This window comes from Lethenteron reissneri, chromosome 52, assembly GCF_015708825.2.
Source record: "Lethenteron reissneri isolate LAM-NWPU_2019-01 chromosome 52, ASM1570882v1, whole genome shotgun sequence".
NCBI classification, from domain to species: domain Eukaryota; kingdom Metazoa; phylum Chordata; class Hyperoartia; order Petromyzontiformes; family Petromyzontidae; genus Lethenteron; species Lethenteron reissneri.
The window spans coordinates 4,269,178-4,285,200 of record NC_083830.1 but is presented as its reverse complement, the minus strand read 5'-3'; the positions used below and the strand labels follow the sequence as shown (position 1 = coordinate 4,285,200).

Sequence of the window (16,023 nt, the reverse complement as noted above, 5' to 3'; positions counted from 1 at the left end):
AAAGGAGCATATCAAGTCAATCAGCCACTGCACGGCTTTATCACTCCAACGAATGCTTTTCAAAATATTTACGATCTCAACAAGTTGCAAAAACAGATGTAAAAAGTAGTTTCACATACGCAATTGATTGCACAGCACACATCGATCAACAAGAGCACAGATGTCCAGAGTGTGTTTTATTAGCGAATGGTGAGTGAGCCGATAAACACCTGGACGTATGGTTCACGGCCAAAGCAAAAACTCAACTCAAAACCCCATTAGGATAAGGAACAATAGAACCTGCCCACAGAGCCACTTGAAAACCGATCTCCATTCTGCTCACAAGCAAACGAGAGCGATTCCACCTGCTGTTTTACACAACAGAACCAACAGGCTGGTGAATCAGTTGCAATTCGCACATTTGCTCACATTCAATGCGGACCCGCCAGTCAATAACAAATCCCTCAACTCTCAAAGGCCACCCACACACACACAGAACAGTGAGCACCACAACCGTATTTCTAAACTGCACATGTCACAGTTATATTGCATAATGCAGGCTTTTTTGACAAAACCAAGGTGAGTTCCTGCTCAAAGTCACAAATGAACACCGTAACCCCCCCCCCCTTCCCTCTTTGAAGTCAAACGGACTATTGTTTTTTCGACGGAACACTTTAATAAGCGCTGGACTCGGAAACTGCATTTCTTCCTGGTAAGTTGGTTTTGAGAGATTAACCGTCTGATACCATGAATAACCTAACTTAGCCCCTGGCCGATTCAAGTTGAGATTTAAGCCATGCCCAGATGTAACGGTTTAGCGCAATGCATGGGTTGCCGGTTCAATCTCAACAGCGGGAAATTTTCAAACAATGCTTGCAAGTTTCTTAAATCTCCCCCATCACCCTCTGTCCTCCCGGCAGTATAAATGAGTTGACCACACACAGTTAGTCAACGCTAAGGGTTGCGTGGCGGAGGGTTAAAGTGTGAGTTACTCCCACCTCTTCCAAACAATTCTGGTCAGCGTGGAAGAATATGCCACATATGGCTGTAGAGGGGGCTTCTCTCTGGTTGTTTTGTTTAGTAGAGGTCCTTCCACCAGCAAAGGTGTGAGCAACTACTGTAATTGCAGGGCTGCACCTTTACCTTGTTTGTCATTAGTAGTGGCCAGTGTGAGGAGTCCCAATTACAAGGCTCATTTACCGGACTAATGCCCGGTTGCCTGGTGGCTAAGCTCCACTCTGGCAGAAGCTTAAAAACGGCTACATGCTGCCACGTTTTTAGATTTATCCTTCTCTGCAAAAAAACAGATTTCGGGTTTTAAAAAAATTATCCCCAATGTACTTATGCCAAATATTTTTCATTGAATTTTTTTTTACATTTTCTTCCTCTGGCCAATATCACACCATGATCAGTATCCATGCTTCGTCCTTTTTTCGTCAATTAGTTGACTCACATAAAAGCACTTATTTTGGATCACACTTCTGCTTTTGAAGAATTGTATATAACACCTGCTTAGATTAATTACTGTATATGAACATGAATTAATGAGCCACACTACCAGCAGTGCTCACTAGTTATGCTGATGTGCGTCAACTGCCATCAAAGAGAGCTGTGTGGGCTAACAAACCTCAAGAGCACACCGTGTAGTCTCGAAATGTATCAAGGCTGCGGTGTATGTTGCCTCATCACTGTCAACAGCTATGATCAATCCAATAGTGGATAAAAGCCTCCCCCACGTGGCATCTCCATTCCTCGATCTTGCGATGACAATTTATCCATCTTTGCTACATCTAGCCGGCGGTAGTCCTGTTGGGCGCGCTCTCTATTTAGGCTGCATCACCTCATCCCCATTGGACTTCCAGTTTGTCAGAACGAGCTCCCTGGACAGAAGCTTCCTTCACTCTGCTGTCCGGACATGGAACTGCCTCCCCGAACACATTGTCAGCGAGATCACCGATTCCGGTGGTCAGCTTTCAAATGCCAAGCGCATGGGCATCTCCTAACTTCAGCACACGCCTTGTAGGAGTGAGCATTTGAGCTGCAGTGAACCAAGTATTATGCCAATTAGATGTACCACTGTCTAATATGGCTGTTGTTCACAATTGCACCCAATATAAAAAAATATGTGTACAATTCACATCACTTAATGCGTTCATTATTTGCAATGACTACATCGTAACCAAGACTCAAGGCTAAAGCGTGTGGAAAAAAAAGTAGTAATAACTTGATGCTCACATGAGCATGGGCTTGCCATTCACCTTCTGTTAGAGCCCTGAACCAGTGGTATAAATTCACCATTCCTTTGGCAGGGGTGAAACTTACATCGCGATATTCACTCGATGGAGCCCCGACAGGTACAGGGCTGAGTCGACCCCAGTCGGGATTTTAACTCTCAAACTTTCCAACTGTCCCTTCTATTCTGTGTGCCACCAGTCCAGATTGACTTAATATAACCAAACAGAATATTTACAAGTATTGCCATGGTTTGTAAATCAGGTAGCCGGCTTGCTGAGCAGCAAAACCAACTCAGAAAAGTGAGAATCCTATTTATACAAAACTACAATATACACTAGAACCCAAAAGAAAACGAAGATACTACACTGCATTTACAAAGAGGGAAATACGTTTCCTGGAAATACAGCACTCTTTAGTTTTATATACACACACACTTAGGACATCGAGTCTAATCCTGTCGCCGTTACCCATGGGGGCGGACACCTTTCACGAGCTCGGGCCATGCTTGCTGCACACCCAGCGCAGGTTGGATCCAGGCTCGGTGGGCTCTTGCACGGAACGCCAGCTGCACTGGCAGGCGTACGCCCGCGTGCCCGTGCGCCGCACCAGCCTCGCTCGCAGCTTTTCCACGTCCGGCATGTTGTTACTGCAAAGACAAAGATCCCCCGTGTAGCCTTCGCAGACTGTAGGGGCAAGTGCTGTTAGCGAGCACCTATGAAGGCCGCCACGGCACACGAGGGGGTGGGTTTCCAGCACCTCGTCCGGTCGCCTTTTGTCTCCTTAGTGGCGATGTTTACACACCGCACCAGGTACTCATTTGAGGCTGAGTCAATCTAGGGGAGGCCCAGGACCCGGTTCAAATAATCATCACTGGTGTTGGCCGTAAGTGGGAATCGAACTCGGTCGCTGGGTTCGTAGTGCAGCGCGCTAAGCGCACCACCACCGCCAGCATCACCACAAAAAGACAAAGTCACACAAACATTAATTCGTTAAATGTTCTGATCCGAGGCAAAATAGTCTAATCCATGAGGATGTCTTCCACTGCTTTTTTAGTGTCTGTACGTTCTTCCTTGTTGAACATCATTTAGCATTGACCATGGACCAGGAGAGAAATCAGTACCACATAAGGTAGCACAATTTTAGTAGTACCAATTTGTTTAGTTGACCAATAACATTTAATCGTTTCATAACCCACTCATTTCAAATGGTTATCACGTAATCCATTGCTATTGGTCATGTAAAGAAATTGGAACCTCTAAAGTTGTGCCACTTTAGTTGATACTGAGAAGTGCAATGCCTGGCCTGGGCTTATTCCTCTCAGTCTTTTGCCAAATAATCTTCCGTCGATGGACTTCGGAAAGCCCTCTCACACCAATCGCCTCCTTCAGCTCCTTCCATCTCACTGCCATCTGCTCAATCCAGCTTGTGCTCTTATTCTTAATTGTTAAAACGAGTCCACGTACTTCTCCTTTTCTTTTTTCTGTCTGGCTTTTTTCATAACTCTCCCCCAAATCCACATTTGAAAAATTTCATTCTAATTGTATTATTTCTAATTGGCCACGCCTCACAGGCATACATTGCCAAACACCCATCCTTAATTTAATATTACAGGTTGCAGGGGTAAGTGCTGTTAGCATCTACGACGGCCAGTACGACACCTGGGGAGTGGTGAGGCCAACAACACGCCCAGTGGCCTTTTCTCCCTGGTTGCTGATGTTTACACAACATATCAGGTGCTCACTGAAGGCCGAGCGGACCTAGAGGCTAGATCCACCACCGGTTTCAGCCACAAAATACAGGCCACAGCGTTCCTCATCCAGTTCATGACCCACTGTATCACTGCTCCCCCCTGCATCGTTCAAGTGTAAACACACAACTGTACATAAAAACAAACACAGGCACTCGCATATACAAATACACCCACACGTACACGCAAGCAAATGCACGTACTTGTACAAACAATATGAATATAATGCATACAAGACACAGATCCCCCAAAAAGCCTTACCAGAATGTTGGGGCAAGTGTTGTTAGCGAGCACCTATGAAGGCCGGCACGGTACACGAGGGGGCGGGTGGCCAGCACCACGCCCAATAGCTTTTGCCTCCCCAGTGGCGATGTTTCTACGCAATACACCAGGTACTCATTCTGAGGCTGAGTCGACATAGGGAGGCCCAGGACTGGTTCAGATAATCGTCACTGGTGTTGGCCGTGAACGGGAATCTTGCCGGGTTCGTAGTGCAGCGCGTTATCCACTACACTACTGCTCCCCACAATGCAATGCACAAAGGAAGGATATAGATCCCCCGTATAGCCTTAACAGACTGCTGGGACAAGTGCTGTTAGTGAGCACCTATGAAGGCTGGAACGACACACGAGGGGGTGTGTGGCCAGCACCACACCCGGCCACCTTTGTCTCCCTAGTGGCGATATTTACATACCACGCCAGGTACAAATTTATGGCTGAGTCGACCTAGGGCAGGCCAAGAACCAGTTCAAATAATTGTCACTGGTGTTGGCTGTGAGCGGGAATCGTAGCGCAGGAATCGAAGCACAGCTCGTTAACTGCTATACTACCACTCCCCACAATGCAATGCGCACGCACATATACACACGCAAGCAGGAATAAGCATCCGCTTACAATTACAAAGCGACGTGTGTCATGCAGTGAGAAGGGAGTGCTCACCGAAAGAAGAGGTAGTCACACGAGTGATGCCACTCCATGTTGTCAAATGTCACCACGCGGAAATCACACACTGTGCAGTGCAGCCTGTCACATGCCCTGCACCACAGAAACAAACTCATCAGGCTGTCCAAATAATATTCAAATCAATCAGTAATTCAATCGAAACACCTCCTAGCTCATCATTCACGCCATCAAGCAGGCAATCAAGCAATCAACTATGACTTGGAAATCAGTTTTACACCCAGTCAGGAAGGAAATGTTTTATTCAGAAGAGCGCACGAATGACAGAACACCACCTCAACAGTTGCACCCACTCGTAAGAAGGCTGGAGGGGAAGTAATAGTAATCATGATGATGATGATGAATGTCAAACCCAAGTATTAATTCATTACATACAGGGAAATATAAAAACTATAGAGTGTTTACCATGTTATTGTGGAGGATGACGAATGGGTTAGGGTTATATGCAAACAGAATCTTCTAGCGATCCAATCAAATATTTGTTCAATCGTGCAATACGGCTGCGATCAACTGTTGGCTGCCCTGAGCTAGTGGCGAGAAAATGTCACGCACATTTTACAAACACTGTTGGCTTCCCACAAACTGGTGCTCATTTTATCGATGCCAGGCAGATGATGAGCCGAGCTGATTCCCGAACAGGAGTTGAACTTGATTTGAAGCTTTCGTGACTGCAGGAATCCATACTCTTTGGTTCTTTCGGTAAAGTCACGTAGGTATAAAATAAAATAGATTAGACCTGATGATGGACGCTTGTGTTGTGCCCGCAACGTCGTGATCTATTTTATTTTATACCTACGTGACTTTACCTAAAGAACCAAAGAGTATAGGAATTGAACTCGCAACCCTTCAAAGTGCGATAACCACCATGCCACCCAGTTGGACTGGAATAATGACAGTCGCATTTTACTTCCAGTTGTTGGTGAATCAAGCTGCTCGTACACGGAATGAATTCCGTTTCCCAAGCGTAGGTTAATCACTGAGCAAATCAATTACAGTTCATTGGATTCTACATATACAAAAAAATTGCAATTAGCCAATCAGTCACTCAACCCAATCTCCACCACAACCTACAAATAAAGCAGATATTTGTTCAATGTACCGGGACAATTTCTGTGCATATTGCTTCAAAATGTTAATAGTACTCTTTGATGCAACAGAAAGGCAACAGAGGGAGATGCATAGAGAAGATGGGGATAAAGGACGTATAAATGTTAAGGTTTGGGGTAAGATCAGCATATACAAAATCTTATACGAATGGCAGAATGCCGATATTTTATTCTGACATATGAGAAAGCCAAATTGCACACAATAAAATTGACAAAAACCTTAGATGTCACGAGAAAATCAAATCAATGCTTCGACATGTAATGAGGTTTTGCAGAATACAAGTCATTTATGATGTTCAATATGCAATACACCGTAATATCTAAGGGGATGCGTGATTATAAATATAAAATAGAACCTTAAAAAGTAATGTTATATATGGGTTTCCCTAAGTTCTAATAAGTAGCAGAAATAAATCACGTGTTCAATGGTAAATCTACACAGCATTGCACCAAAATATGGGGAGTTTGTTTTGGACTATGAGACCTCCTTTACCAGTGGCAAAATATAGTAATAGGTTTTTTACCCTTTCAACTGGTACAAAACTGACACCTTTATACAAGGGATCATGTTTGCAATAACCACAACACAAGCAGTCAAAATGCATTGGAACATTGTGTTTTTGTTTCCTGTTCACGTACTCTTATAAAACATTTACACGCATGTGTGTCAAGCAATGAGTCATTGTAAGATAATAAATGTAACAAAGCTTACGCAAAGATAAAAGATGAAGAGAGGATGAAATTTTATTCCATGACACTGGAGCATCACGTGTATTAGATTCACTCCTAGGATGTGGCAGATGGATTTTGAGTCATGTCTCAACTGGCATGTTCTATCTTGTGGACTTAGCAATTTCATAAAATGCAACTGTAAGGACTTATAAATGTGCCTTGGAAGAGCAAGTTAAATCACCACCACAATTTTCTTTGAATGACAATGGGAGAAAACTAAAATAAGTGCAATGTTAATTGGAGACATTGGATGTAGTGGGGTATTTAAAGTTGAGATTGGGCTGAACATGATGCAATCAAGAATAGCCATTCAGGAATAAGTGGAAAACTCATTTAAATTTTGTCATGAAAACCTAACATGAATGCTTCAAAATGTAATGAGGTTTTGTGAATGCAAATTATTGTTTAAAAATGAGCATAGCCATTTTTAAATGTAGTTTTGCATTCAGTCCGTACAAGGTGTTTTAAATAGCTGAAGAAGCATTCTCAATTTGGACACACACACTTTCTTCTCAGTACTGTTAAAAGCAAAAAACTGTATTAGAACAGCAGCAATGGGGAACAAAATATGGAATGGAATGTTATTTTCACAATGCAATAAAAAAACGAAATCGTTATAAACCGAATTGGAGAGAACAAAATGTTTTTGGAACAAAAAAGGAATATTTGCAAAAAATTCCCATTCCGCTCTTGACTTAATTGTTATGTAGCTCTGGAAATAAAACTGCCTGACAAACTAGATTACATCTTTAAAATGTGCGGATCCCTGCTAGGTTTGTGCAGCCCTTCGTGAAATACTAAGAGAACGTTAATAATAAATGTTGTACATTGCACGCAGAGTGCTCTGGCAAATTGGAATTTTCAAACATCATCCAATCCCTTGTAAAATGTTCTAAATTCAGACAGGTAGCAGCAGCAGGACAATTCCAATTGCATCTCACAGAAATATGCATTTGACAAGGGAGGAGTGATCGAATGCTCTGCAGCTGAAGGTTTTTACCATTATGCCTTCATATGTACAGTTTTATTTTTGTTGTGCAGCATGTGTCGATGTGAGTATTGGAATGTACGGTCAGAAAATCAACCTTTAATATAGAGGCATATCAACAACTGTGATTGCAGTGAAAATTGGGAATGTTTATAAACAAATTTGGACATTGAGTTGTCTTACTCATGGACTTACATACTCAAAAGGTGCAATCATCAGCTGAGGTCTAACTTCAACAGTTCCAGACCACGCACGTGCTTGACAGCATCGTACGTAGCCAAACGTGCTAATTGGAGGAGCGGGAAGTGTGTATGTACGTTGAACTTATTTTGCATCATATGAAGCCAAATGTGGTCATCGGAGGAGCAGGAAGCATACGAAGCCATTGCAAAGATGAGGTGGACTCTGTTCCCCTAGTCAGCCCAAAACCCAGAGATGGAACATTAATTTCAGTCCACTGAACGATAGCCCTCATGAACAAAATTCTGACAATGTCATTGCCATAAAGGAAATTAGCCAATGGCTGCATGCTGCTGCCAAATATATTCCCCATAATAGCATACACGTCATTGCTTCACGAGCACAAATATATAGTAAAGTATCTGGGGAAAATGAAGAAATATCTTTACATTCGAAATTAATGTCTGCACAGATATGTTTTTGAGGAATTAACTGAACATTCTTCAGAACCATTTAGAGTAACCGACTCAAGTAATACGTGTACACCACTGGGTTATTATACATTACTCACAATACAACAAAGTATTATTTCTCATAATTCACGATATATATATATATTTCAACTACTGCTTTGAACATACAAAGAGGTAACCCGAGCCACCACCCAAGATTGACGAGCAGACTACTACTCAGATGAGATAACAAATATACCACAGCCAAGTGACAAATGATGAAGGTGGAACTGATGCCATTAAAATCGCGAACCGTGTGTGTAAAGAAGAACCACAGCAATTGTGAATATAATGGATAAATCACACAAAAAATCAGCAAAGTTGAGCACCTTAGACTTGAATTGAGACCTTTTGTTTGATTGCCAACGATAATAGCTAGTTGCTTCTTTTATGTGGCAGAGTGTTTATTGGAAATTTCATATGTTCATGATCTAGTAGTTGTGATGTGTCGTCTGGTTATTGTGCATCTATCAGTATAAGCTTGGTACCTGCATGAAATGGTAGTTCCCAGTCCACATGGAAGCTTGCTTCCCCCTAGATAAACGGGGCAGCACCTAGCATGAGCAACAGACAAGACAGCAGCAGCAGGCAAGTGATCTTACAGCTCAACAGCGCCACACTCAGGAAAACATCATGCAAAGCAGGGAATGCGGTCATATGTTGACGTTTAAATTGATTTCACACGTACTATTAAAAACTATCAACTATTTTTTATCTTACCAGGTAAGGCCCACTGGACTATAGAGCTCTTTCTAGATTTGAAGCTTTCGTGACCGCAAGGATTCATACGCTTAGGTTTTTTCGGTAAAGTCACGTAGGTAAAAAATAAAATAAATAATAAAAGGATAGAAATAGTAATAGAAATAAAATAATAAATCACGACGTTTCGGGCGCAACACAAGCGTCCGTCATCAGGTGGGACAACCACAGCCCACTTCAGCATTTGTTTCGTGCTGTGGTTGTCGCACCTGACGACGGACGCTTGTGTTGCGCCCGAAACGTCGTGATTTATTATTTTATTTCTATTATTATTTCAATCATTTTATTATTATTTTTATTTTTACCTACGTGACTTTACCGAAAAAACCTAAGAGTATAGAGCTCTTTTTCAGAAGTGACCTCGACGCAAATAATAGCCTTAAGAAGTGGCTTATCACGTGGAAATTTATATAGCAGTCTCAATTTGGACCCACACACTTTGTTTCTAAATGTGGAGGGGAAAGAAATGGAAGGCCTGGAGAAAAATCCACGCGACCACGGGGAGAACATGCAAACTCCAACGGTTGGGATCAAACCCACAACCAGGCAAAGTAGTTACCATATCGCCACCACGGCACCAGGTAATGAGACGTGCCGAAAAGAAAGATTTACAACTAAATTTACCTTTGCTGTCAATACAGTTATACAAATCTGGTCAGACACACAAACCAGTTTATGAGACGTACCACCAAACTCTTTCTTTGAAGTACAGGTGAAAAAGTGCATCTTGTAATCAGGAGAATATTGTGATCAATATAATTATTCATGTACAGTACATAGCATACTACACTGAAGGAAGTTTTTAAAAACACACTAATATACTGGAACTATTTGGATAGTATCGTAAGCGTTTTTAAATATGATGTTTAAAGAAAACGCTTAGCCAAATGCAATTGTTAGCCATGTCCTTCAAGGATTTGCTCCATACTTAGAAGTTTCTTACGCTCCATCATCAAATTCCTACCATCCGCCACAGGCACATATGTTCATAAGCCAGAAATATAGTCAAACATTTATATTATCTAGGATCCAGCTTTGTGGATTTTAACTAACAGTCTAAATTGTGATATATCTACTGCAGCAAATTGGGGTTAACCCCCTCTGCAAACTCATTAGTTGACAATCCATCTGCCCAATATGCTAAGGCATGTAATCCTCTATATCCAGCTTACCTGGGTCTATTTACGTTGTTTAAATTACGCCACATATAATGATACCATACGTTAATTAATAGGCAGCACTGCCTAACCTGATTTCTGTGATTATTCCAGACATCTGTAAATATCCCATATTTTACTCCATCGAATTAATCTGTCACTAATCCCTGACTTCCACAACAGGTGACACAAGGTTCACAAACTCACTTTTGCAGCCTCAATCGCACCCGAGTAAAATGCACACAGCTTGTACTGGTAGGAACCTCCTGGTTACACCAGCCCACAGGGGATTATTGTGTCCGTCCGTCGTGCAGGGAGGGACTCGGTGGGGAGGAAGGAGCTGGGTGGGGAGGGGAGGGTGGGGAGGGGCTGGGTGGGGAGGGTGGGGCTGGGTGGGGAAGGAAGGGTGGGGAGGGGCTGCGGTGGGGAGGGGCTGGGTGGGGAGGGTGGGGAGGGTGGGGAGGGGCTGGGTGGGGCTGTATGGGGGGTGGGAGGGGAGGGGCTGGGTGGGGAGGGGCTGGTCACCCCGTGGTGCCCATATAAAACTCAACGTTTAACCTACTCACGCCGGCTTGTGCCCGCCCTCACAGTCGGCCATATTTGCGGAATACACCACGCCGCCGTTGACCCTGGTCATTGACCGAGCAACCCAACGTTCCTACCAGCTCCCTCCGCAGGAATGTGTTTAACTCGGGAGACATCAGAGAAAAATGTGAGTGCTCATGTTATGGTGTGGCATGTGATGGCTTTAAAAGGAGACTAACATTAGATGGCTATTGGAATGATTATTTCTAAGGATTCCTTTATAATCGCATTTGTAAACTATGGCTATCACTTTTTCCATGTTTTCCTGAAGAAGGCGATCATCTTTTATTTAAACAGATCTATTAATAACTGGAATATTTTGCCAATGGCTTTAAGAAGGTGGACCAAGAGACCGATATCTCCTTGACATTAGCTTTAAAATATAATATTCATACTATTTTATTCATGAGTTTAATCTTATAAATATTGCCACCTTTTGGACTCCTCACCTACACCATTAGAGATTATATCGCGGCAAATCTTTAAATTCCTGCAATGGCTCCCAATTCAATGTTGAATTAACTACAAGGTCGACCACACTATTGTCAATATTCTTTGTGAACTCAATCCGCATGCCTCACTTAACTCATCACACTCTATTCCCCTTCCTCGACCCTTTGCTCAAACAACTCAGGCTTCCAAGCGAAAGCTCCAGTCATCCTGTTCTCAATGGCAGGTTACTCCTTTTCTGATGCTGCTTACGTTGTCTGAAACTTTCTTCCTCAGGTCGTCTGCACTGCCGACTGCATCCCTATTTGTCTTGTCCCAGTATCTTCATTCTTACCTACACTGGACTGTGGTCTTCTATCCCTCAACACCCCGAGCTTTCAAATTCTTAAAGCTTCTGCTTCACCCCCCCTCTGAATAAAAGCATATTTCCTGATTTTAAAAAATCATCCTCTTTCCCCAGCCCTCTCGATGTGTCGATCTCACACTTTCTTATGCCGTGTTTTGAGATGTGGCAGCATTTAGACACTTCACAAATCCCAACTTTATGGTCCCGCCGTCTTGGTAAGGTCGTGGAGTACCTGCTTGCAGAGCTCCTCGTAGCTTCTTTGGTTGGGTCCACATGGGCCACCTGTGCCAGAGGAACACGGGCAGCTCCGCAGGCTTTAGGCTGTGGGTTATATCATAGGGACAGAGACTTGGTGGGGGTTGTAACAGCAACGAGACATTTGAGCTTTTATCAGATAGAAATCCCCAAACAACGAATTGAAGATGTTCTTGGGTTTTTTCGGTAAAGTCACGTGACTTTACCGAAAAAACCCAAGAATATGAATCCTTGCAGTCACGAAAGCTTCAAATCTAGAATTGAAGATGCTTTGAAACATGATTGGTCTTTGAAATATGTTATGAACGGAGAATTTCCTACATGCTTTAAAAGCATCATTTGGAATATGTGCATTTCAGCAGTCTTTTGTTTAGTAACATAATTTTTGTCTATTCGTTTGTGTTTCTCCCTTGTGATGGGACTTTGTAGGATGAAAGTTGAGATTCATAAGGGTACAGAGTGAACGATACGGTCTGAATTGGTCTGTAATAAGGTATGCACTGATAAGGGGTTGACAGGTATGAGCTAATGGACATATAGATCAGTCCTCATAATCCTCCATAATGTAGCTTTTCATAGATAGCAACCTTTTCAATTTATATACACATTGAGCCAACCACTGTAGTGGAGCCACAAAGCCAGAGTTTGAGAAACATTATATTTGATAAACTAGCCTTGCCATCCAAAAGAATGTCAGTAAAACCCAATTCTACTCTAATAATGACTGTGAAGCAGTGTTTCTAATCACTTTCCCCAAGATCAGAGCGATATCAATTAAAAAGCAAGCAGTGAGTCCTCATGTTGGGACTACTAGGTCACATAGCATGCTCACCAATGGCTTATCTTCCACTTCTAAGAGCTCTTCCAGGAGGGCCTCTATGTTGTCTTCATCTTTCTTCTTTTTAACCTTCCTGAGGATAACACGGTGATTACGTTACGACAAAAAGATTACTTGGGTTATGACTCGGGCAACATTTTCTCTTCTATCACACTTTAAGATCTCATTGCTCTTACCGGTATATATAACATAATTCTACATTAACAATCATAACCCTGATAACATTTAGTCTTCAAGGGTTCTTTTTTTAGACTTAAATGGTCATATTATATTCACTCTTGCGGACACACTCTTTGAATGCTATCCACATGTTACAATAATGGCTCCGTGTACCAAGAGCATTTTACCGGCTTTACGTAACATTAAGGCGTTTAAACAATTAAAATTTGTAGGAGAAAAAAGTTCCACCCGATAGATTTGAAGAAATCATGTTACACTCCGAGTGACGAACAACATGTTGACGATGATCACGCAATGGTGTACAGCGTGGTCCAGATGTATTTTTACCCGCAATTAATTGACCACTGACATTTTTTCCCTTTGCTTATAGATTTGTTTTTTTAAATAAACCTTACTTTAAAAAATATAACGGTTTAGATCATTAAATGAGCATCACTATACATCTGGACCATCCTGTATATTTTAGTGCACGTTTGCAAAAATACTGATACATCTTTGCACATTGACAGCTTACATACACTTGGTTCAAACACCAGGGCAAGTGTAGAGATAGGGATGTGGACTGGAAAACTCCGTGCATGTTTTCAACTACTATAAATGTCTACAAGTTTAACAAAAATAAAATGTCGCTGATAAAAAAAAATGTCGAATTATTTGAACAATCTTCAAGAACATACAACCAATACCCATCAGAAAATCGGTCAAATATCCCAATGCAACACCGGTATTGGGATATTCAGGCTTTACTCGGGATTCTGTGTATATAATTTATTGTAGACAAATGCGTGCATATAATTTCCACCTTCCCATCCTCAATGTGACACTCCACACGAACTCCACCTCTTTAGTTAAACGCCCAAAGTAAAGTGCCTTCTTTCTGAAGGCCCCTTCACCAACGGCCCTCTAAAATATATCGACTTCTTCGAATTATAAGACGCTCGGAAATGAAACACGCACCCAAAATCTGTGCCCGGTGTCGCTACAGTTAGATAAATTCTGTTCTCACACACACACACGGACAGGATGAGCATATTCGTCAATAACATATAACAGGCGACGTTTCGGATCATGGACCTGCTTCATTGCACCAGGGACCGTTTCCCGAAACGTCGCCTATTATATAGTGTTTTTACTTTGAGGGTAGTGTTATTGACAAATGTGTTGCGGTTTTGCTATATGTGAACAAATTCACGAGCAACGCCGCCGCTTGTCACAACAACCGGACTATAGGACGCACCCACAAGGTGCGGTCTTATAATCCGAAGAACACGGTACCATCAGGATTAAAACTAAACTATTCTAATGTTAACAGGTAAAGCCCACTGAGTTACGTAGCTCTTTGTCAGAAGCGACCTGGCCACAAATGATAGTCCCACCAAGTGGCTTATCGCGTGGAAATTTATAGCAGCCCAATACTCTAAACGCGTGTTGTTGATTTTAAATGTGGAGGGAAAATCCGGAGGACCCGAAGAAAAATCCACGCGACCACGCGGAGAGAGAGAGAGATGCCGCAAACTCCAAATATACAGCAGGTGTCGTCAGGGTCGAGATCAAACCCACGATGTTCTGTATACCAGGTGAGGTAGTTAACACCCCCTAGCCACCGTGATGATGATGAGACACGCAAACTCCAAATATACAGCAGCAGGCGTCAGGGTCGGGATCGAACCCACGACCTCCTGTATACCAGGCGAGGTATTTAACATCTCCTAGCCACCGTGATGATGATGATGAGAGAGAGACGCAAACTCCAAATATACAGCAGGCGTTAGGGTCGGGATCGAATCCACGACCTCCTGTATACCAGGCGAGGTATTTAACATCTCATAGCCACCGTGATGATGAGAGATGCCGCAAGCTCCAAATATACAGCAGCAGGGGTCGTCAGGGTCGGGATCGAACCCACGACCTCCTGCACACCAGATGTAGTTAACATCTCATAGCCACCGTGATGATGATGAGAGACGCCGCAAACTCCAAATATACAGCAGGCGTCGTCAGGGTCGAGATCAAACCCACGACCTCCTGTACACCAGGCGAGGTAGTTAACATCTCCTAGCCACCGTGATGATGATGAGAGACACGCAAACTCCAAATATACAGCAGGCGTCAGGGTCGGCATGCAACCCACGACCTCCTGTACACCAAGCGAGGTAGTCAACATCCCCAAGCCCACTTAGTGGGTGTTGACTAGCGACTGTAGCCGAAATAAGTGGGGGGTGTGGAGGGGCGGAGAGTCTCACTTGTCTGGCCCCGGCGCCGACGACGCCGCGGTCTCGGCCTCGTCGAGAAGTCGGTCGAGGTCGTCCAACATCGCGCGGCCTTTGGCCTCCTCCTCCACCCCCCGTGGCCTCCTTCCTTCGGCCCGAGAGAGCGCGCCGAGGCCTCCGTCTCTCGCTAGTCCGACAGGCCCTCGCCCATTGGCCCCAGCGCGCAAGCCCCGCCCCCTTCCCCACCTCCGCGTGACGGCGACCGACCAATCAGCGACTCGGAGGGTCCGCCCGGTGTGCGGTGGGGATTTGGAATGGCGCCGCGTTGTTGCCCCGGGTTACTGGGGGATGGGCTCGCGACCGCCGGTGTCAGATTTGCGAGGTTTTTAACCTCCAGATGCTGGGTTTACAATGTCAACCCATACGGTATAAGGGGCCGTCCATAAATGACGTCACACGATTTTGGACGATTTTTTACCCCCTCCACCCTTAGTCACATGACGTCACAAAAAGTCAGACCCCCCGCTCAAATATGACGTCACAAATCTCTGCCCCCTCCCTCCCAAAATAAAACATGACGTCACGCACCTGGGGGGGGGGGGGGTCAGACATTTGTGACGAAGTGTGACGAGGGGGGGGGGGGGTGAGAAATGTGACGTCACATCAAAATGCGCTACTTTAAATAAATACGGACAACACGTTCTACTTAATTAAATAGACTTTTTGATACAAAAAAATTATCCTACAACATCAGAGTGCAGCGCTACATTAAATACGCACTACAATGACAATAGTTTAAATCGA

The 16,023-nt window shown here is 43.5% G+C and overlaps 1 protein-coding gene across 1 annotated transcript; it reads right to left on the bottom strand.

Annotated features, from left to right (window-relative positions):
• Nucleotides 1–163: 163 nt before the first annotated feature.
• Nucleotides 164–15,418, bottom strand: CFAP418 (cilia and flagella associated protein 418). Its single transcript, XM_061573365.1, has 6 exons — nt 15,253–15,418; nt 12,824–12,902; nt 11,969–12,057; nt 8,928–8,993; nt 4,901–4,996; nt 164–2,860 (listed from the first exon to the last, which is right to left on the bottom strand). The coding sequence occupies exons 1-6, from the start codon at nt 15,321–15,323 to the stop codon at nt 2,701–2,703; spliced, it is 561 nt and encodes a 186-aa protein (XP_061429349.1). The 5' UTR covers nt 15,324–15,418; the 3' UTR covers nt 164–2,700.
• Between the last annotated feature and the right edge of the window lie 605 nt (nt 15,419–16,023).